We start from the raw sequence: 24996 nt of genomic DNA on the forward strand, positions 1-24996 counted from the left end.
TTTTATACAGTTGAAGTCGGAAGTTTACATACACTTAGGTTGGAGTCATTAAAACTTGTTTATCAACCACTCCACAAATGTCTGGTTAACAAACTATAGTTTTGGCAAGTCGGTTAGGACATCTACCTTGTGCATGACACAAGTAATTTTTCCAACAATTGTTTACAGACAGAATATTTAACTTCATGTCATGGCTTTAGAAGCTTCTGATAGGCTAATTGACATCATTTGAGTCAATTGGAGGTGTACCTGTGGATGTATTTCAAGGCCTACCTTCAAACTCAGTGCCTTTTTGCTTGACATCATGGGAAAATCAAAAGAAATCAGCCAAGACCTCAGAAAAACAATTGTAGACCTCCACAAGTCTGGTTCATCCTTTGGAGCAATTTCCAAATGCCTGAAGGTACCACGTTCATCTGTAAAAACAATAGTACGGAAGTATAAACACCATGGGACCATGCAGCCGTCATACCGCTCAGGAAGGAGACGCATTCTGTCACCTAGAGATGAATGTACTTTGGTGCGAAAAGTGCAAATCAATCCCAGAACAATAGCAAAGAACCTTGTGAAGATGCTGGAGGAAACAGGAACAAAATTATCTATATCCACAGTAAAACGAGTCCTATATCGACATAACCTGAAAGGCCGCTCAGCAAGGAAGAAACCACTGCTCCAAAACCACCATAAAAAAGCTAGACTACGGTTTACAACTGCACATGGGGACAAAGATCATACTTTTTGGAGAAATGTCCTCTGGTCTGATGAAAACTGTTTGGTCATAATGACCATCGTTATGTTTGGAGGAAAGAGGGGGAGGCTTGCAAGCCGAAGAACACCATCACAACCGTGAAGCACGGGGTTGGCAGCATCATGTTGTGGGGGTACTTTGCTGCAGGAGGGACTGGTGCACTTCACAAAATTGATGGCATCATCAAGCAGGAAAATGATGTGGATATATTGAAGCAACATCTCAAGACATCAGTCAGGAAGTTAAAGCTTGGTCGCAAATGGGTCTTCCAAATGGAAAATGACCACAAGCATACTTCCTAAGTTGTGGCAAAATGGCTTAAGGACGACAAAGTCAAGGTATTGGAGTGGCCATCACAGCCCTGACCTCAATCCTATAGAACATTTGTGGGCAGAACTGAAAAAGCGTGTGCGAGCAAGGAGGCCTACAAACCTGACTCAGTTACACCAGCTCTGTCAGGAGGAATGGGTCAAAATTCACCCAACTTATTGTGGGAAGCTTGTGGAAGGCTACCCGAAACGATTGACCCAAGTTAAACAATTTAAAGGCAATGCTACCAAATACTAATTGAGTGTATGTAAACTTCTGACACACTGGGAATGTGATGAAATAAATAAAAGCTGAAATAAATAATTCTCTCTACTATTATTCTGACATTTCACATTCTTAAAATAAAGTGGTGATCCTAACTGACCTAAGACAGGGAATTTTTACTAGGATTAAATGTCAGGAATTGTGAAAAAACGGAGTTTAAATGTATTTGGCTAAGGTGTATGTAAACTTCCGACTTCAACTGTATATATATAGTTAGCAATCTAACCAAACCTAACCTAAGTTACAGTGCATTCGGAAAGTATTCGGACCTCTTGACATTTTACGTCTAAAATGGATTCAATGGATTAATCTATGCACAATACCCCATAATGAGAAAGCAAAATACAGGGTTCTGAAATGTTAGCAAATTGATTACAAATAAAAAACATTTACATAAGTATTCAGACCCTTTACTCAGTACTTTGTTGAAGCAACTTTGGCAACGATGACAGCCTTGAGTCTTTTTGGGTATGACGCTACAAGCTTGGCACACCTGTATTTGGGGAGTTTATCCCAATCCTCTCTGCAGATCCTCTCAAGGTCTGTCAGGTTGGATGGTGAGCGTCGCTGCACAGATATTTTCAGGTCTCTCCAGAGATGTTAAATCGGGTTCAAGTCCAGGCTCTGGCTGGGCCACTCAAGGACATTCAGACACTTGTCCCAGAGCCACTCCTGTATTGTATCGTCGGTGTGCTTAGGAAGGTGAACGGTGAACCGTCGCCCCAATCTGAGGTCCTGAGCGCACTGGAGCAGGTTTTTAAAGATCTCTCTGTATTTTGCTCCGTTCATCTTTCCCTCGATCCTGACTAGTTTCCCAGTCCTTGCAGCTGAAAAACATCCCCACAGCATGATGCTGCCACCACCATGCTTCACCGTAAGGATGGTGCCAGGTTTCCTCCAGATGTGACGCTTGGCATTCAGGCCAAAGAGTTCAATCTTGGTTTCATCAGACCAGAAAATCTGTTGGCAAACTCCAAGCGGGCTGTTGTGCCTTTTACTGAGGAGTGGCTTCCATCTGGTCACTCTATCATAAAGGCCTGATTGTTGGAGTGCTGCAGAGATGGTTGTCCTTCTGGAAGGTTATCCCATCTCCACAGAGGAACTCTAGAGCTCTGTCAGAGTGACCATCGGGTTGTTGGTCACCTCCCTGACCAAGGCCCTTCTCCCCCAATTGTTTAGTCTAGTAAGAGTCTTGGTGGTTCCAAACTTCTTCCATTTAAGAATGATGGAGGCCACTGTGTTCTTGGGGACCTGCTGCAGAAATGTTTTGGTACCTTTCCCCAGATCTGTGCCTCGACACAATTCTGTCTTGGAGCTCTACGGACAATACCTTCGACCTCATGGCTTGGTTTTTGCTCTGACTTGCATTGTCAACTGTGGGACCTTATATAGACAGGTGTGTGCCTTTCCAAATCATGTTTAATCAATTTAATTTACCACAGGTGGACTCCAATCAAGTTGTAGAAACATCTCAAAGATGATCAATAGAAACAGTTGAACTTGAACTCTATTTCGAGTCTCATAGCAAAGGGTCTGAATACTTATGTAAATAAGGTATTTCTGTTTTGTATTTGTTATACATTTGCTCAAATGTAAAAAAATAAAAAATAAAAAAAATATTTTCGCTTTGTCATTATGGGATATTGTGTTTAGATTCATGAGGGAAAAAATGTATTTAATGAATTTTAGAATAAGGCTGTAACGTAACAAAATGTGGAAAAAGGGAAGGGGTCTGAATACTTTCCGAACGTCGTATGTCTGCCACTTATCTATACTGTATGAAACGTAAAGTTAGCTTGAGAAATGCTTCATTTTATCAATAACTATCTATCTGACTGTGACTTGAGGCAAGAAAACCCTTAGATCCTGGTTTGTTGTGACCATGTTTGCCCTCTTAGATAAATAAATAGCAGAGAAATAAGTCAATAAGGCAATAAAACGATGCCTTTTCTTTTCAGCAGTCTAACATACCTAATCACTAACATGATGATGTACAGTGGGGTCCTTAATTATTGACACCGTTGATAAAGAAGAGCAAAAATGACTGTATAAATTAAATAATTCAAATATTGAAAAAAAATATTACTTGGTTAACAAATCTCTTTCTCTGAGCAATTGCATTAGTATAAAATAATATGATTTCACAATTTTTTTGAGCATACAATATAGCTCAGTATTTGAAATATTTATTTGATAGTCATTTTTGCTAATTTATTTCAAGGTGTCAATAATTTCAGACCCCATTGTACATGTAAAGTGAGCCATAGGTTACATAGGGAAATGTTACAAATGAGAGGAATATGCATTAGGTACAGTACTGCAGGGATATTATCCATACGGATCTATATAATGTTCATGCTACCTCTCTAAACAACCTCTGGGAAAGATGAGTCTTCATGACTAATTGGCTCTCTGGTCTACCTCCATTACACGTTTACAATTTTGCCCATTAAAACATTCATTAACAGCCTCAGAAGTGGAGTTCAAAGTGGAGAACCGGAGGGGGTTGGGGAGGAAAAGTAGCACCAAACGGTAGGACTACGGTGGGTAAAAAAGCCAGTGGTGAGATGTGTCATCAGGCTGTCCTGCTGTTTGATCCTGGTGACTAACACTGACTATCACTGTTCAGTGTTCCCTCATTGGGTTTCTCAGTGTCTTTGAACACCAAACATCCACTATAAAAAAGCAAACAGTGGAAAAATGCCATCTGTTGGTTACTCTAGTTATTAAATCCCTGCACAAATACTGATAATTAACTAAAGCTATAAATGGTATTTATGCACAGATATGTGCCAGGGTCAAAAATATCACATACTGTACACCCAAGACCTTTAATTAGACTATGTTTATGGCAATTACAGCTCCCTGCCTCTATGATGCTAACTGAGAGAATTCTTATTAAATAACCCTGAGATACAGTATATTATCATTTCGGATGTAAATTTCAAATTCAAAAGGGGTTTCAAGTTCAACTGATTAATAAAACAGTGGCGAGTCTGGCTGTGCTGTGTCTGCTATGTGTCAGTTTGAGCCTGTATGTATGAACTGAGGAGCTGGCTGAGGTGAGGTGGTGTCCTTGTGTCTCCTGAGAGTTAGTTTCCTCTCTCTGTTTAAATCACTGCAAATGGCCAGAGAAACGCTTCATTTTATCAATAACTATCTATCTGACTGTGACTTGAGGCAAGAAAACCCTTAGATCCTGGTTTGTTGTGACCATGTTTTCCCACTTAGATAAATAACATTGAGCAGAGAAATAAGTCAATAAGGCCAACAAATTTGTCCTTGCTACATGTTTCTTTAGCACCTGAACTCTTATTGAAAACGAAGGTCCCTCGCCTCATACAGTATATTACTTACCAGTTATCATATAAGACTTTCAGTGAACACTTACTCTGGGTAATTCTTCTCTTTTACCGTCTCTGCTGAAATGTTTGGAAGAAAACAGAAAAGGTTTTTGTCTGAATGGCCATAGTGTATGGTCCTTAGCACAGGGTTTGATACAATATCCTACCACCCAATTACCAGGTAAAATTGCCTGTTTAATTTCAGGGGTCGACTATCAGAATCCTCTTTTGTAGAGTAATGGTTATTGCAGTGAGCCTCACGACTAGTCTGGTCTATCCTAAATACATGCAGTGAACAGAGCAAAATAAATCAAGCACAGTGATGATAACTTTTTGCTTGGGCACAGTGATCCATCCCATCAGCTTAATTCTGACTGTTTTCATTTAAGACAGCAGCCTGTGAGGCTTTCTGCTAGAATATAATGGTTTGGGTTTAATGAGCTGGAAAAATGGGAGAAGGGAAACTGAAACCATGAGGTGGAGAAGTTTTAAAAGCAAGGTAAACATCCCTCTGTCACAACAAGCACAGAGGAAATAATTACCTAACTAAATTGGGCTAGGCACCGAGAACAGGGTCAAACTCCTTTTTAACAGTCTGTCTGTCTGCTATTGAACATTTGGGTCAATGTTGCCTCCATCTCTCCTCCATCAGCTTAATTGTTATTTTCTTAATGTAGATGCAAATCAGTCCCTCTTACCAGCTCATGCAGCCTGCTTACCCTTCACAACTAACCAGTGGCTCAATGTAAAGGCTTCTCCACTGGAGAACAACCTGATTGTTGTTGTTCTTTAAAGACAATACCTACCGCCTCTGACAAGAAACATCCGGAGGAGCAAAGGACAAGGTTGCATTAATGAGGATGACTTTTTAGACAGAAATCCTTATCTGAAAGGTAAACACACAGGACATTGAGGAAAAATGTGAGTGTGTGTGTATGTTCGCATAGTATGTATGTTTTTTATCTGTGTGCTGGTGTGTAGTGGACTGTTTCTCTGGTAAATTAAATTAAGGCATTTGACTTTCAGGCAGAGGAAGGGCAAGAAAGTGTTACCCGGTGGAAGAGATAACATTGATTTCGATCAAGTCTAAGAAAAGAGAAAGATATAAACAGGTTTGGAAGTGAACAGGGAAGAAGATGTCTGCAAAACATCAAACTTTCTTCTCTCTTTTAGATCGAAATGACTACCTTAGAAGGGGAATGAGGATTTTAATTAGAACTCAAGGCTATCTAATCTTATGTGAAGTTAAAGGCTAATCCTCCCTGCCTCTACCTTGGTACTTTGTCAGTTATTTAATAGCTCCTTTGTTATCTATCTAGTTACATTTGCAAGGTACTTAAATCAGCCATGGAATTTAAAGGCATTCTGATGGCACTGCTGTGATTTCACATGCAGATGGGCCCTTAATCAGCTCCTTCAGATGCACAGGCTTCATAACTCTAAACCAAAGTTATCATTTATTTTATGAAAAATGAACATAAAGAAGCAGATTATCGTGAACAAAACAGGTCTATTACTGACATGATTATGTAGTCAACAATTTAGTCAATGTCAAGTTATTTCAAATGGCTGGGCATAAGTTTACTCTCAATAACGTAGACAAACTGTTGGGGGTATAAATGGCATATTCTTTGCCATTTTTGTTATATTGAAATAAACACAGTTCCATGCCAGTATAACCTAGACTTAGGATCTCCTCTAGCTGGTCAAGGACAGAGCTTTACGCATCGGTTGGTAAAAATCTAATGGACACACACGAAACCGATCCAATGTATCATTCCTGTAGTTGTAGTTCAAACAGGTTATCATTGTTGAGACAAAGCTCTATAATCAGAGGGCTTCCATCGTTCTGTCATATTGTTTTGCCTCACCAGTGTGCGTCAGTCAGTCCTATGGGAGTGCTGCTTCCTCTCAGATTGAGCAGGCTGGCTTTGAGAGGGAGGCGATGCTCTTCATCAGCATCATTCATATATTGAATCATTAGGAAAGCCCTGCAGCTCTCTGCAGAATGGAGCTGACTGAGAGACTTACACCACCCATTACAGCACACTAGCCTCTAATCTGAATGGACCAATACATCCTATTCCAATAGCGATTCTTCAAACAGACAGCCAAGTGAGGAGTCAATGATATGTAGAAAAACAACAACAACAGTGCTGTAATTGTGCATTTACAGTATAGTGTGGGAAAAAAACAGGTATGTCATGGAGAGTGAACTGTTGTACGCCAATTCTTATGCTTTCACTGTGCCATTAATTTTCATTAGAGTGATTGATTTGGATGTAAATGGGAGGCTGAGGAGACCTGTAAGTAACTAGTTAAACCAGCCATTTAAAAGCAGGCCTGTCAAGAGGAGAGCGAGGAGACAAAGACAACTATTGATCGCTCAGTGAAAAGAGATGGACGCTGGAAGCCCAGTGCAGCCGCTTTGTGCCTCACCAATGCAAGTTTCAAATCATAGGGTGGCAGCTTGACGGCTCCACAATGGGCATCTATGGGATGCTATATCTAACATCCACGCAGTCCGAAAGGTTATTTCCTTTTCAAGTGGCCCCTCCATCCCCTTTTCTGCCTCACCCCTCAGCCTCTTCACCTCCTTCAAATCAATGTGGAAAAGTCATGGAACATCTGAGGGTAAGTCACTGAAAAGATATCAGATTTTTCTCATGACAGAGCACTTTTGTGCATGTGGATGAGACTGTTATTTTCCCTCCATGTTCTGTGGTAGCAATGGGGGGAAATGTGAAGATTGATCTGTTACAGAGGTATTTATGGGACAAAAGTCTTCAATTCATAATAGAAATAATAGGTGACAGGAAGCTAAAATCTGCCCGTCTCTAAGGTGTTTCCATAGAAACCAAGAAGGTATAGGGAAGGGCTGTCACCACTACTCATGCACAAATGCCTAATATTTGAACACATATTTCAGGAATGGCATAAACTTTATTACATATGACAGGTCTAAACTTCCAAAGACAAGGAAGTGACACGACTAATTTATCTTAACATAATCCAATTATATTGGGATGGGGCTTAATGCACTTCTCTTTTATTATTACATTCTAAAGAGATCATTAAGTGTCTGCTACAGTAGCAGTGATCATAGGAAGGTCCATTCATGGTGGAGCCATGCTCCTCTTTGGCCACAGCCCCTATCCTCTCACTCTGCCCTCGCACAAATAAACATCAACGCCTTACAAATCTTACATAACCGGAAGTGTCCAACCTAATGTAAAACTGACCATACAAACAAATTAAGATACGTTTTGTATAAATTAGCTAGGGCTTACAGTTATATAGTATTGTATATTTGGTGAAGTGTGCAGAAATGTTGAGCTTTAAACAGCTTGTCGTGTGGCTCCCATTCAGAGACTATCGGGGCTAACGTATCAGACTCACTACTGTAGATCACACAGATACAGTCTGATATAACCGACTGTATGGCCTACAGAGTTTCAGGGAAAACCATCTAGAGAGAGAAGTCCCCTATATGAACCACACCGTTCTCATCATGAATCCTACACGACCCTGTCAATAGTTTGTCATTTTAATTCGAATCATTTAATTCCCTTTGATATCAATAGCTAGTTTCCTTTTTTTTTTTTTTTTAATCTCTTTGTTCTTAGAGCTGGTTTCATTTTCAGGTATTCTCTCTTATTTAGCAGCATTCACAGTTGACTGCTCATTTGCATATAGCTCCCGATCTATCACTCCACAGAGATAACAAGCGTAATGTAAATGTGTTGCTAACTCGTTAGAAAGACCAAGGATTTTATAAAAAATTCAGTAATTACATTTAGTGATTCTCTCCAATAGGAATGAAGGCGTAAAGGGAAAGCTTAAACATGACATGTTTAAAGAATTAACTAAACATTGATATGAAATGGAAAAAAACATGAGATATTCCTTGAAGAAGATGTGTATTTTCTTTCTGCGCTTCCCTCTTTATTTCAATACTTAACTGATCAATAGGAACTCCCACATGGAAACAAATCGATAGAAGAACAAACGGCTTCTACTTTTACTCTCCTCTCCTGAGAATAATTTCATTCAGCAGTACAGTATTTCCTAACATAACCGGCGCCAAAGAGATGAATAGCCATGCAGATGGGAGTGAATCGACAGAAATCAACTGCCATGCCACCTGGCAGCAGATCCAAGTCCATCTCCTTGACATCCACGTCCCCCCTCCCTCCATGCCCCCTCTCCAGCCAAGCTCCCCCAGAGCCCCCCGTGACCCAAAACCCTCCAGCCTGCGCCGCTCCTGCTCTGATGAAAAGCAGGCCACAATCCCTTTCAATTTCCCCAGTCTGCCTGGGTTCCGTTAAAGGCAATCGACTCAGTGAATAGAAGCACTATATCACAATATGCAGGTGCAGGCGTGCTAGAGAGGAGACATTGTGCCTTTGGAGAGAGAGGAGCTGGCATCCATCTCTCTCAGGCAGACACTCCAGTGTTGGGGAGAAGAGCAGACACACAGGCACTGGGGCTGGGGGGAGCTGAGGGAGAAAGGAAGAGGAGTGAATAGAAAGTGGAGGAAAAATGGGCCCGTCACATCCTTCCTTTTTTCTTTACTTCAGGTAAAAAGGAGAAGAAATGCATTTTTGTGCAACAGGGGAGTTAAAAGAGAAGTGTGGAATGGACAAGTGTATCTGTGCAGGGCGGATAAAGAGCCTGGTGGGTGTGAGAGGCAGAGGAGGATGACTGGAGATGTTTGCTATCAGTCGTCTCCAGTCCCCACACGTCAGGGCACTGGGCCGAGCCGAGGTAGAGTGGCTGATCCCGGAGGAGTGTAGGGTTAGGGCCTGTGGCCAGGGTGGAGGCCACTATTCTGTAGAGGACCCCAGGACCACGTAGAGAGAGAAAGCGCTTCAGTGGCCACGCTTGCTCATCCCCAACCCTGACCGCCCTAAACACACACCCTCACCCATGGGCTGTCCTCCCTATGACTGCCTCAAGGCCCTATGTGTTTAATTTATAGTGAGACTGCCTCTTGTTGTTTTATTCAACAGGGACAATATGTCCTCTCCTCACATGTTTACCATACTGTGATCAGCAGCATCTGAGGATGCCTTGTGTGACAGACAGGCTCATGAAAGAAGGACTGGAATGAAGATCAGACTTATGTAAGTCTCATAGGCTTTAGTGTTGTTCTGTTGAAAGCACTGCAGGGATGGCTGCTCCTCTTCATTGACTCTTATCCTCACATTCAATTCCATGGGAGTACATCTCACCCACACACCCACTCAGAGAGCTCCAACTGTCTGGCTCCAACTACTATGCTATGGGAACAGTGGAGAGGGCTACTGAGTGCTGTATACCAGGGTCAAGGACTTCACTTCGTTCAGCCTTTCTGAGTAAAATGACTCGCTTCATAGAAAATTCTCCTCACATGTATGTTGAGGTCTAGGCTATAACTGCAGGCAGGGATAAAACGGACCAGGTTTCTGATTTATATAGCCTGGCAGTAATTCCATACCATAGCCACCAGCTTATCAGAAAACAAATTTGGCTGTATCGATCTATACAGTATTGAAGATTCTAAACCAGCACAACATAATCTTCCCCTGTGGAATTAGACACACAGACATATAGGATCTGTCCCCAAGCCAACTGGGCCACACACTATTATCCTTCTAGGTAACTTTTGACAGGCTGAAGTTCTCTGAAATTTTTCATTTTCATCCCAAATGACGTGATAGGAGGGAGTAATAATGACTATCCATCTACAATGGATGAAAATAACAGGCTATGCATTTCCTCCCCATTCAGCTTAAGCATTCAGAGCATAGCATCCTCATCTGCCACAGACAGGCGCCGCAGCCTCTCCTCCCTATGCCTAAATATGTTTTTCACCCATTTACAACAAATTAAGTTTCCCTCAAAGTGAATTTCAAGCTTGGCTGCATTCAGAGGGTGAGCAACTCTCTTTTCATTAATTTTCATTATTTTCTCCGAACAAATGATCTACTGTACACCTCGCTCCGCTCTCTCTCTCTCTCTCTCTCCCCTTCCTTATCTCTTTCTATCTCTCCTCTTTTCTCTCTTCTTCCTTCCAGGGTCCCAACTCCCCACTATGGGTCTAGCAATGGAAAGCAATTACACTGTCAGAAAAGTGTATTCTGACCTATTAAAAAACCTGAACACTTTTAGAAAACTATTTATTCTTTTCCTCTTCCTTGGCCCCATGGGAGAGGAGGACTGACACAAAAATGAAACAGATACTTTTTTACATGCACAGTCCTCCATCCATGGAGTCATCTAGAAAGTAGTGGTTAGTAAATATTCATTGTCGGGCGGCAGAAAGAGCGAGAAAGACGGCAGTGCAGAGCTCTGTGGCTTGGATTAGATTTCTCTGAGAAGGATCAAACGAGCGTGTCTGCTGCAGCGGATCCATTTGAGAACGCATCCCTTTTCCTCTGTCACTCGATAACTCACTCTCCCAACCACCTCCACATGACTCCCACACTGCAAGGCAGCACCTACAGTACCCACTCTCCCTCAGCAGAGCCTTCCTTCCCAGACTGCACCACCACTACCTACCTAGCCCACCACTGGAGCTAAGTGCCAGTGAGAAATGTCATCCCTGCACTGTGAGGCCTGTGGGTCTGCTAACAGTACCACCTCTCCTCTGGTGCCGATGCCTCGGTATGTGAGGACAGGGTTGTTGATGATGGAGAAGATCTATCTATTATAGGTGAGTGCAGCAGGAGAGAGAGGATGAGAGAGGAGGCAGAGGTGTTGTATCTGAGGCTGAGAGAGAGCTGCTGCCAGCTAAGTGACAACATAAGCCATGCTGGGTGATATCCTCCTGTCCATAAAGCACCCCTCTCCTCTCTCACCACTCAGTCATTCTATCTGCGGGCCCGTGAATATAAAGTAGCTCACAGAGCCGCTCCACAATATTGAGAGAGCGTTAAGCCTTAAAGGTGTGAGCGATTTCCAATTTCAAAAATAAATATTATCTCTGACTGAGCAAATCTGCTCTTTTTGTGCCTGCATTATAATAAGTCAACTTGGAAAATACACCACCATCTGACAAACATTCTACTGAATTATCTTTCTACCACACATAGGCTATGGCCTCCAATTCCACTTAAGATAATGTATGTTAATGACAATGGCCACTGTCTCCACCACACTAGCCATACCTACCTTTTATCCAGCCCACTCCATTCTTTCGTCATTACTATACTAAACACTGGTGAGATGGCATTGCTGTAGGGGTCATGATATGCAATAAAGCACTGGGACAACAACCTAGAGGAATCTCATTGGTCTAGATAAAAGGCCAGCTCAATAGCATGGGGTCGGATAAACCGTTTTATCTTCAATTTCATGTGGAATAAATTCCTTGCTCTACTGTTGGGGTCAGAGGCCAAGCCATTGATCCAACCTCGCTGAGATATAACAGGTGAAACAGACCCATTTATATCCCTAAATGCACATCCAGCTACATCAGCACTTTCCAACTATGTTGGAATAGAGGTCAAAGACCAATAAAAGCCAGCTTCTTGTCATAGCAACCAGAGCAGCCAGGGTCAAGCAAAAGTGATCATGCATGACCCCACAACCCTTCAGAAAGGTTGAGTCGAGGTCTGGTGTATGACATTCCAGGCCGCTGCAGTGTATTCACATATAGACAAACAGCATTCCTCAGCATTCAGGGTGACAGCAAGACGTCAGAACTAGAGATCATCAATTCCCTCTGTATGTTCCAAACGACTTCCACTTAGTACGGTCGCTGTATGTGATATTGTGCTCTCAGCTCATACAGATGATAATGAAGGCTTGCCCAGGCAGTCTGATAGTGGCCCAACAATACCAGTCAGCTGTTGGAGGGCTCTCCAAATTAGACCGCCATCATAGAATCATTCATGGAAGAACAGACATGGCTGCTGTCAACAGCATCCTTGAACGGGGATGTGAAAGAGTGGACACAAAGGGAGAGCAAAATGCTTCATGATGTTGTGTGAGACACTTTGGCTGCTGTTAAGCCAGTAAATGGCAAGACCTCGTGCAATTACCCAGCAGCCTGGTTTCACACAGCATGGCCATCCATCCACCATGCAGTAGGAAAGACAAGCCTAGTCTCCCTCTCTTCTCTTCTCTAGCATCAGCTACTAACGCTCAAGTCAGTTTGACCTTCTCTCCTAGCGGAAGGTAGAGTGGCTATTGATTAAATCTTGGCACGCAGTGTACAAACACAGCGATAAGCCCAGCAGACAGCCGCAGTGCCAACTCCGTGGGCCAAAGGCCCCTCTCATCCTTTATTCCCACTAACAGGCACGAAGACACAGTCCCCTACAGCCTGTCTGCAGGAGACCCAGTGGCCATTAGGACCGTAGAAAATCACCTTCCCAGACCAGCACATCATCTGACGTTTCCACACGCCTCTTTCCTCCTTGGAGCATTGGGATGGAAGGGCCTCTTTACATCCTCAGTCTGTGTGAGCCCTGAATGTTTGAAGGTGACATCCACAGGGCACTTAGAAGGCCTATTATTGTAGACAAGCTCAGAGCTGGTTTAGAATGAGGAGCAAAGAGTTTTGTGGTTATTACAATAAGCATTGTGTAACTCCGTTGCAAAAATGTCAGTTTATTGTGTTCCTATGTCAAATTTGAGGAACTTGTTTTCCTTATTTAAGCTGCACACTTAAAAATGATAAAATCCTCTGTTTTGAGCAAATACTTTTAGGGTGATTATTTTTTCCTCATAAAACACAGTAAGTATTGTGGAACTCATTGATGGCAGCTGAGGGGTGCAGACTTAAGGATGGTCATCGACTCCTCACTTATCATCCTGAGCAGCTCTTATTTGCACATGAATCATAGATGGCTGCAGATAAGGGCTGCTTTGTCAGAGGTGACAAATAGTGTCACAGTTGGCCATCATGACAGGAAGGGAATGGTAAAATTGCTTTCTCTGCAACTCCTAGACTGACTCTGCCCATAAGAAAACGCTTTGTCAACTTGTGTAGCAAACAAACTTGGTGTGCTTTCAATACTGGGCCCTGGCCGTCTTTTTAGCAGTCAATATGTGAGAAATGGTGGAATAGTTTAAGGAAACTTCTGCCTGGAGTGCACACTCTTGTTAGCAGAGAAAGGTCCAAGCAGCATCCACTCTGTCTTCATGGACTTGTCCCTCAGGGGGGAGAGTAGCTCACACAACAGTCAAGGAATGGATTGTAGGAGAAATCTTCAGAAAGAGAGAACAGGGGAATGGATACAGTGCCTAACCCTTCCAACAGAAACTCTATAAAACCTTTCACAGGACTGTAGACCATCACAAAGAATGTGTTAGGGTACAAGAAGCAAGAGAGACATCCAGTATATCTGTAACGTCTGTCTTAAAGAGCCGAAGGAAAGAAACCTTTGGCTATAAACAAAAGCCCGCACTGCCTGTTAAGTTGTCACAGATGAACAGAGGTTTTTCAAACCTCACCCCACCTCTCATTGACTGACACCTGGGCAAAGCAGATGGCAAAAAAGATTTCCATACATTGAGTGACAAACATGACAACGCATACTGCTTAGCATGCTTACAAAGCTTTGGTGTTCACCTACAGTAGCACATATGACATCAAAAAGCTGTTTTACTATTGGTCCCTGAAGCAGATCTAGGCGCTATATAAAAAGACTGCATGAAAAAAGGGAGTGGAGAAGAGAGAGAGAGAAAAAACCGATAAAGGCATGGTAGAGAGACGGAGGCTGAAAGGCAATATGCAGTTCAAGCATTTGTTATTATCCCAGAAGTGCAATTATAGTAGTCCTCCCCTATTACAGTGGAGCTATGATCTCTCTTTGTGTTTGGTGGAGATGAGGCATCATAATTACTGCAGCTGTTTATCGGTAGGCAGGTAGACCTAGTGTGCTACAGCTGCTTGGCCCTGAGGCCTGATTCCCTCTGCTTGTCTTCCAGTCTCTAAGTCTGTCACTCTGAGTCCAGTTTGTCTCCTCCTCATCTTTTCTTGCTTTGGCACTTGTTTACATTCCCTGAGACATCAGCCAATGTACACACTGACATAACCCTCCTTTCAAATCCCTCCAACAATGAAAGGCTGTGCGTCAGTTAATGCGGAGTAGCAGAAAAGTGGAGGAACTGTGTCACTGACAAATTCTAGCCCTGCAGCTCTGACAAGCACTTTCAGGCTCATTCTGGTCTGAAACAATCCAAGCACCCTCTGATTTATAATCACACCTCAAATGTGTAGCTACATCTCTGAAATCAAGCTTTCCAACAAGTTCCATTTGGAGCTATGACTAGCCTATGAGCAAGCCATACCTAATGATCAGAAATAATGAGCATTGCACAGCACACTTTCTGTCGTATGCCTTCATGCACAAGTTAAACTGAGTGAGAGGCTGATTGAAAATGCTATTGTTCATGCTAAGGCAATCAGTCAAGCTCACCAGTGAACGCCACACTAAATGGTGAGGCTTTTGTTTTACCCCCTGATGATTTACTATAGGTCCATTTGCTATTTAATGCCACAGTGCCATTACTGCATGGAGTCTGCATCTGAAAGGGCAATGGAACAAAAATTACTCTTTCATTGTGTGTGTAGATATGCACATGTGGTTTCTGTGTGTGTGTGTCTTGAACAGACTTGAAGGAGTGCCCACATATGCTGAACACTTGTTGGCTGCTTTTCCTTCACTCTGCGGTCCAACTCATCCCAAAACATCTCAATTGGGTTGAGGTCGGGTGATTGTGGAGGCCAGGTCATCTAATGCAGCACTCCATCACTCTTCTTCTTGGTCAAATAGCCCTTACACAGTCTGGAGGTGTGTTGGGTCATTGTCCTGTCGAAAAACAAATGATAGACCCACTAAGCGCAAACCAGGTGGGATGGCGTATTGCTGCAGAATGCTGTGGTAGCCATGCTGGTTAAGTGTGCATTGAATTCTAAATAAATCACTGACAGTGTCACCAGCAAAGCACCCCCACACTATCACACCTCCTCCTCCACGCTTCACGGTGGGAACCACACATGCGGAGATCATCCGTTCACCTACTCGGCGTCTCACAAAGACACGGTGGTTGGAACCAAAAATTTGGACTAATGAACTTATCCTCTGCAGCAGAGGTAACTCAGGGTCTTCCTTTCCTGTGGCGGTCCTCATGAGAGCCAGTTTCATCATAGCGCTTGATGGTTTTTGCGACTGCACTTGAAGAAACTTTCAAAGTTCTTGACATTTTCCAGATTGACGGACCTTTATGTCTTAACTTCTTATGGCTGCAGGGGCAGTATTGAGTAGCTTGGATGAAAAGGTGCCCAGAGTAAACTGCCTGCTCCTCAGTCCCAGTTGCTAATATATGCATATTATTATTAGTATTGGATAGAAAACACTCTTAAGTTTCTAAAACTGTTTGAATGATGTCTGTGAGTATAACAGAACTCATATGGCAGGCAAAAACCTGAGAAAAAAATCCAACCAGGAAGTGGGAAATCTGAGGTTTGTAGGTTTTCAACTCATCGCCTATCGAATACACAGTGGGATATGGGTCAGTTTGCACTTCCTACGGCTTCCACTAGATGTCAACAGTCTGTAGAACCTTGTCTGATGCTTCTACTGTGAAGTGGGGCCGAAGGAGACGGGAATGAGTAAGGTCTACCATGAGCTGACCATGCTCTGACCATGCGCATTAACATGAGAGGGAGGTCTGTTCCATCGCACTTCTGAAGACAATGGAATTCTCCGGTTGGAACATTATTGAAGATTTATGTTAAAAACATCCTAAAGATTGATTCAATACATCGTTTGAAATGTTTCTACTGACTGTTACGGAACTTTTTGACATTTCGTCAGCTTTTAGTGAACGCGCTTCCTGACTTTGGATTTGTTTACCAAACACGCTAACAAAAATAGCTATTTGGACATAAATGATGGACATTACTGAACAAAATGAACATTTCTTGTGGAAGTGGGAGTCCTGGGAGTGCATTCCGACGAAGATCAGCAAAGGTAAGTGATGATTTATAATGCTATTTATGACTTTTGTTGATTCCACAATTTGGCGGGTAACTTTTGTGGCTGAACGCTGTTCTCAGATTATTGAATATTGTGCTTTTGCCGTAAAGCTTTTTTGAAATCTGACACAGCGGTTGCATTAAGAACAAGTGTATCTTTAATTATATGTAAAACATGTATCTTTCATCTAAGTTTATGATGAGTATTTCTGTTATTTGATGTGGCTCTTTGCAATTTCTCCGGATATTTTGGAGGCATTTCTGAACATGGCGCCAATGTTATCGAACAAAACATATATGTATAGAAAACATGATAACATGAAGTCCTATGAGTGTCATCTGATGAAGATCATCAAAGGTTAGTGATTCATTTTATCTCTATTTCTGTGATTGTTTTTCTGTGATTTTGCGGTGACCTAACATAATCGCTTGTGGTGCTTTCGCTGTAAAGCCTTTTTGAAATCGAACACTGTGGTGGGATTAACAAGAAGTGTATCTTTAAAATGGTGTGAAATACTTGTATGCTTGAGGAATTTTAATTATGAGATTTCTGTTGTTTGAATTTGGCGCCCTGCGCTTTCACTGGCTGTTGTCATATCAATAACGTTAACGGGATTGCAGCCATAAGAATTAAAGTAATGATGGACTGTCGTTTCTCTTTGCTTATTTGAGCTGTTCTTGCCATACTGTAGTATGGACTTGGTCTTTATCAAATAAGGCCATCTTTTGTATACCACCCCTACCTTGTCACAACACAACTGATTGGCTCAAACCCATTAAGGAAAGAAATTCCACAAATTAACTTTCAACAAGGCACACCTGTTAATTGAAATGCATTTCAGGTGACTACCTCATGTTGCTGGTTGAGTGCCAAGAGTTTGCAAAGCTGTCATCAAGGAAAAGGGTGGTTCAAATATAAAATATATTTGATTTGTTTAACACTTCTTTGGTTACTACATGATTCCATATGTGTTATTTCATAGTTTTGATGTCTTCACTATTATTCTAGAATGTAGAAAATAGTAAAAATAAAGAAAAACCCTGGAATGAGTAGATGTGTCCAAACTTTTGACTGGTACTGTATATGGTAAGCTCTTCCAGCTAACATGTATCATGTGGGTGTGTGAAGCCACTGGAGGGACTTGGGCTCTTTACTGCAGCAGACGGAAAGGTCCCCTCATCCCTCTCTCATTGCAGGTCGTAATGAGAGTGCTGGGCCGGGCTGTCAGAGATCCAGGACCGCAGGACATTAAAAGACAAATAAGGCCATAAAACGCCTCTATGACTATGCATACTAAACTAATCCTTAGTCTGAGTGCCAACTTACTCAGTTTTATGTCTGAACTTCTTGTATTTATCACAAAGTGCTGGTGAGGCTAAAAAGTAGAACTAATGGTGCACACTTTGGAGCCCTCATTTTGTACTTGGACATGTCATAGGACAGTGGGAAGCATAGAAAAACTCATAGAATTCTAGAATTCTAATTATATGATGGGAACTATTGAAAGAATATGCCGATACCTGTTCTTGTCTTTGTTACCAATTCTGGGCTCCTATTAGTTGAGATATCACTTTCTGAAATTATTCTTCACCAACATCATCTGCCCTTTCAAACCATATTTCATGAAAATGTGACTCCTTTTTAAATTTCCGCCACATTCCTTATTAATAAATGCACTTTCATCATTGCCCCTTCCAGCTAGCTCTCCTTGACAAATGTAAAAATATATATAATAACACAAAAATAATAATAATAAGCATTTCTAATGAGTTTTTCTCCTACTATTATTTGATAAGAGCAGACAGTACTGCAGGCAGTGTGAATGATCCTGTGCCTGTTCCTGTGAAAAGAGAGAGCTCTCCTGATTACAGGCAGCAGTGTTCTCCCTCAGAGGGCAACCAGCATGCAGCGCTGCACAGACACAACACAGAGAGGAGACACTCTGTGTGGCTCCACCAGCCTCCACACCACACCACCTACAGTAGCACAGTCAAGGACCCCTCCTGTCCTCTCTCTGGCTACAATCACACAGAGTTGAACAGTCATATTGATAACATGAAAATGTGAAGTGGAAGACTGGTGGATAGACCTGGGCTGTGGGCTCTTTGGTAGTCTGTTGAAAACTGTTTGATGAGGGAGAGAGGACACACACACGCATGCGCACGCACACACACACACACACACACACACACACACACACACACACACACACACACACACACACACACACACACACACACACACACACACACACACACACACACACACACACACACACACACACACACACACACACACACACACACACACACACACACACACACACACACACACACACACACACACACACACACACACACACACACACTCACCACACTGAGCCCCAGCTGCTCCCTCTGCAGGTAGTCCAGGTTCCTGCGCTCCAAGCTGTCCAGGTAGTGCTGCAGTCTGGTGTAGGTGTAGGGGTAGCAGTAGGCAAACTGGTACACATCATCCTCTCGGTCAAAGCAGAAGGCAAAAGACATCACGTAGTTTCTCCGATGGTCAGGGCAGCGGTAGTAGTACACATTCTTAGTCGGGAGTCTTTGCCTGCAAGGACAGGGGAACATTTCAAGGATTTAGAGAAAATTCATCTCTCATATACAATACATACTGTATACATATTAGATAATTCCCTCAGAACCTTTCACCAGACTCTATCAGGTTGATAACCGATTATAATGGGACAACTGCTTGCAGCATTTTGTCTATAAGGTCAATGGTATCAATGTGAGAGCATGGACCAGTAGGGAAAGTTTCTAGTCTCGCTGTCATCCGGTCTGTTGTGGTAATGCCAAGGGCTACAAGGAGAGTGATCCAGGGGCCTTAAGTAGCGATCAATCAGAAATGTGACACTACTGCATCCCCTACAGCCTCTCAGTTTACTGCTCTGCTCTGCTCTCTCTATTCCCCTGGCTGCCTCTGCATCTCTCCTGTTCACTGGGCATCATCTGAGTTGCATCCCAAACTAACTGTATTAAGCAGTAAATAAAGAAGGACAATGGTAGACTATGGATGTTTCATACAGGCTAACAACTGATGGTACATCCCAGCTGAATGAGTGTCTACGCAGCTGATAACTGCATATAAAGCCTGTGCACATGCAAATAAAAAAGCTGACAAAAAGGATATGTGAGAGAAAAGGTGGGAGGGGGGGGTGAATAACGATCCACAACAAATGTTGGCAAAGAGGAGTAGAAGAGAGTGAATCTTCTGAGAGGGGAAAAAGCAATAACGGACAGGCATTGAGCTGAGGCCACAGAGAGGATGATGGAAGGGGGAGGGAGAGAGAGAGTGAGTGAGGAGGAGGGAGACAGAAGATAAGGAGAGGATGAGAAAGAGGAGGCAGATCAGAGGCTGTGATAGCAGGCTGCTGGCGTCTCTCCTGTAGGACCAGGATCAGATTGAGATGCTATCTGTATCTGATAGCAGCCTGCTGTCCTGAGCGGCCTATCTGATAAGCAGAGGGCAGCAGGCAGCCTGTCTCAAATGAACCTGGGACTCACTGACCCCCCTCTCAATAAGCCCCATACTCTATCGCCTCTCAACTAGGGATGGGCAGATGGGAAATAGGCTGTTGGTTTTTATGCTGACGTGCGCACACACACGCACACACACACGCACACACGCACACACACACACACACACACACACACACACACACACACACACACACACACACACACACACACACACACACACACACACACACACACACACACACACACACACACACACACACACACACACACACACACACACACGTATATACAAACAAACACTCAAAGAAAATGCTGCTGCCGCTACAAAGTGAAACACAGAATTAAAATCAAACCAAATTAGCCGAGTTGTATAAGGCAAAGTGAGGAAAGGGGGAAAAGGCCAAGCTGATTATTCCCCTGGTAGAGGAGAAAGTGTTCCTATCTCTGTGCAAGTGTGCCTGTCTCAGCAGAATACTAATGCAGCCACCCCGCCCTGCCTCATGCCTGGCTGAAGGGAAGGAGAGAGAAAGAGGGGAGAGAGGTAGAGAGAGGGGAGTGAGAGGAGAGGGGGCAGTAAAGCAGTGCTGGCCCGCCCCCCTCCAGAGAAGGCTCTTATCCAGTGTCTGCAGAGCCCCAAGGCTGGCTGCCTGGGCGGGTGCCTCTCCCACATCACTGCACTGCATCCTACAGGGCATTAGGTGGCTGACGAGCTAGTCGACAATACTACTGGGCACGGGCCCAAAGACACACCACACATTCGTATGTATACATGTGCTCAACAAGCGCCATGAAGAGGAGAAGGAATGGGAGAAGGAAGCAATAATTAAAAACTTTTCTTTGAAGAATTTCTACATTTTCACTAACTTTAATCTGCTTGTGTAATCAAGTATACTCAGTGTGATATTTTGGGCTCATGGCTCATGCAATGACCTTTAATTTAAATTAAGTATATTACCTTTAATTTAAATCAAATGATTTTATTCCTAATCAAACATATTGGTGGAATGTGGGATGAAAAATGTGTGTTGGTGAAGTGTTTGTCCTGTTCATGTGAATTACACAAAGATGCACAAACACACGCACGCACACATGAACGCCCACACAAACACACGCACGCACACATGAACGCCCACACAAACACACGCACGCACACATGAACGCCCACACAAACACACGCACGCACACATGAACGCCCACACAAACACACGCACGCACACATGAACGCCCACACAAACACACGCACGCACACATGAACGCCCACACAAACACAGCACAATGATAGTTTGTGTCAGGAGGTCCCAGGTGTTTTGCTTCCTCCATTGCTTGTCCAGGGCTGAGTGCAGGACCTTCTGCTGTTCCCTGCACACCCAGGAGACCTTGCAGGCTGAAAACAGGGGGCCGCATTACCCTGTCACACCCCAACCCGGAAGAATGAAATAAGATGACACTTTATCCAGTTATTTATTCATCTATCTGTTTGGCATTATCCAGCCGTGCAGCTCTCCTCTGTACCATTTGACCTTGTTGGCTACTGAGCGAGTCTTCGATATTGATTGTAATTACACAACAGGAATTTACTGCTGGCCATCGCAGGACTGCTTTACTGTTATGGGCCAAAGAAAATAGCTTTGTGTCTTCCTCTGGAGAGCAGCGATGCAGAGGTTGCTGTCACCCTGGTTTATATCTCTGCAGTGTCTGCTCCTGAACGGCTGCTGGCAATTCGTTTTATCTAAATAATGCTGCCCCATGCCTCTCGTACTTCAGGATGTGGTACAGTGCCCCCATTCCCAAACAGATTTATCACTGCATGTGGCAACAACAAAAAAGCCGCCTCCGATGATAATGTGCACAAACGTGGTTTCACAATTCAGTGCCACAGCAAACACACGCTCACACACACACGTCACAAACATATTCTACACCACAGAAAGTTCCATCCTAAAGCTCAAGGTCATCAACTGAACGAGGGCTGTGAGACGTGTTAACACAACTTCTATACAAGAGCAGGCATAAATGAAGATAAGAAAAACAAAACTCTGCTTGAAATGTCTTATGTGATAACACGACTTCTCCAGCAGAATCCGGGTCAACACCAAAGAGAGCAGAGCACTGGCAGCTAAAAGCAACCCTTTACTGAGGTGTCACTCTCCTTCCCTCTGCTTTTCAACTTCTCAACTGTTAGCAGATACAAGAGGGGCTTTGATTTTGATGTTGATCTGTTTCCTTCAGAAGTCTCAGAGATGAGGGATAAAATCGGTAGCTTTCATACTAGGGCCATCTTGTCTACATTCTCAAATCAATCAAGCATAGAGGTCACTGCAGTCACGCTTCTCGCTTTTCTCTCTGCTCCCTCTCAAAGCTGAGCCTGTCAAGCGCTCAATGTTGGGAATGGTTTAAAATATGTCCCACAAGTGCCACAGTTCTACACCATCTCAATTTGTGACAAATGGAAGCTCTGTTCCTAAAATAAAAATGTTTACATTTGGATATTTTTCACAATGATACTATACCACCATAATATACTACCAGACGCATTTGAAGAGCCAATCTCTCTACCTACGCTGCCAGATGTTGAACAATTTCACTTTTGTTGAAACATGGCACAGCCTCCTTGTTTTGCATACTAATCCAAGCAGAAAATAGCTTTAGAATGATCTGAAAACAGTCAAGTATGCCTCCTACTCACATGTGTGATGTATCTATCCATCTTTTTAGGATGCAGATCAGACATAAAGACGGTATCCAATGGCACTGTTACTAAGCAACCTCTCTTGCTTTGTCATTCTGTTGGCCATATGTGATCACTGATGGTATACTGGAGTATAGTGTATAGTGATTGCCACTGCAAGTCACTGAATGTCCTGGAAAGCATCAAATCAGTGTGTGGGTTTAAAACAATGTACAGTAGTCATGGGTTGTTAGTAGGCTCCGGGCTTTCCTTTGGAAAGGCATCTCAAAGCCCACTTTCTGTGGAGACAATAAGCAGTTTACAGAGACATCTGAGCCTGAACAGGGACCCTCTGAAGCTGAGTGGTTTAAACAAGCTGCTGGAAGATTTTCTAAGGTGTTAACATCAAAACCGTTAAGAGATTTAATTTGCTGTCTTGTCCCTTTTTCCACAGCATTTTGGGGAAAGACAGAAGTGAAAAAAGGCATCGCACGTGAGATGTGACGTCCATGTCAGAAGTGTTCACTTCTCACCATTCAACCCTCATGATTTGATTGTTCTATTCACTCTAGGTAAATTTGTTTATTTGTCTCCCCAACGTTATGCTGTCTGATATTGGCGTTTAAAATATAATTTTCTTTAGAGACTTCAATAAATTACAAACCCTTGGGTGAATTAGATGAACAAACAGGCCAACAATCAATATCAGATCAAATTCATAGAGCTTTACATGATTGAATATTATGCAGCAGCAGATACAGTATTCTACCAGAGTTAAACAAGTCCCACCTAAAAGCACCAAATACTATGTGTAAGTGCAAAAAATGCCTTGGCTCCGTACTTTGTTCTATTGCAGGAGCATGCGGGGGAACCTCCACTCATAAATGCTATGAGAACATAGCCATGTTAGAGCTAAGTGCCTGGTGAACAGCAACACACACACACAGCCTCCCAGACCTTAAATCATTGGGTCATTAGACCTGAAATCATAAACTCAAAGCCCCAGAGTAATGCACTGGGGTTGTATATTCCAATCTGCTTGCATGCAGAAATGGAAACTATGAGGAACTTGAGCCAGGTCCAAGACACTAAGGTGAAATTCACTAATAGCAGTTTCTTACATCTATAAAATAATATATATATTTATCTCTATTTGGACTGGTGATTAAATGTGAAATCATAGACTGACAGAGAGTGGATTTTCAGAGTATTAGATTAGAGGAGGTAATGGATGAAAGTGGATAATGGATAAAAATGAGAGCTATTGTTGCAGAGAGGAGTAAGAAGCAAGTGGATTATATAGGTATCAGGTCACATACGAAACATGTAAGGTCGCTGCGCATCACCATGATGCTTCTTCTGTTTATCACACAAACAAGACACCACTCCCCAGCTAACTTTTATTAATGTTTTAAGAGCGTCGCAAATTCTCTCGACCGAATCACTCAGAACACACACACTGGGTACTTAAGTATTCAGCTAGAGGCATCGACTCAACTTCAGGGTTCCTTTTATGGCGTCATTAAATATATCAAAATAAGTAATCAAAATACATGCCATTAGAATTACTCAGTGGGCTCAGGGGTGATAAATTACGGTACTGCTGACAGGTCTTTGAAACGCAGTGGAAGATTTTTTCCAGTTTGGGTTGGCTGGGTAGTGGTGGTATGGAGGGAGCCAGGCAGGCAGCACTGTAAAGTGGGTTCATACAGTAGGGTCAGTGGTGAAGCATAGAGCCTTGTGATGGAGGATAGTCCTTCTACAACCCCTCTTCTGGTGAGTGGGCCACATTATCCAGGATCAGGCCATTACTCTGTAGTGCGGAAATATTCCACTCACATCCGTGTGTAAACAGTGGATCTCATTCATACACATATCACTCATGCACAGCAGGTTCAACAGACAGACATCTCCACGGGTGTTATGTGGATGTCGATGTGATGTAGGGCCAGAGGCTTGCGATCGCATTCAGAGTCAAAACCAGGGCAAACATGTCTTAAATGAGGTCTTGAGAATCCTGTCCTGTCTGATCAGGCAACCTTGTACCGTGCTCAGTGCTCAGAATCATCCTGGAGAGGAGTGTAGCTGTGCCAGCACCCTGATTGACCAGCAGATGGCCACACCTCTCGGTGGTGTTCAGTTGTGG

General features: G+C 43.0%; 1 protein-coding gene across 5 annotated transcripts in view; it reads right to left on the minus strand.

Annotated features, from left to right (window-relative positions):
• LOC139541152 (cytosolic carboxypeptidase 6-like) overlaps positions 1 to 24996 on the minus strand; it is a 422006-nt gene that overhangs the window by 208552 nt on the left and 188458 nt on the right. For all 5 annotated transcript variants that reach the window (XM_071345454.1, XM_071345450.1, XM_071345449.1 and 2 more), the window contains exon 5: positions 19034 to 19250. In XM_071345454.1, the coding sequence (XP_071201555.1) occupies positions 19034 to 19250 (217 nt within the window). The remainder of the gene's footprint in view (positions 1 to 19033; positions 19251 to 24996) is intronic.

Source organism: Salvelinus alpinus, chromosome 16 (assembly GCF_045679555.1).
Source record: "Salvelinus alpinus chromosome 16, SLU_Salpinus.1, whole genome shotgun sequence".
NCBI lineage: Eukaryota > Metazoa > Chordata > Actinopteri > Salmoniformes > Salmonidae > Salvelinus > Salvelinus alpinus.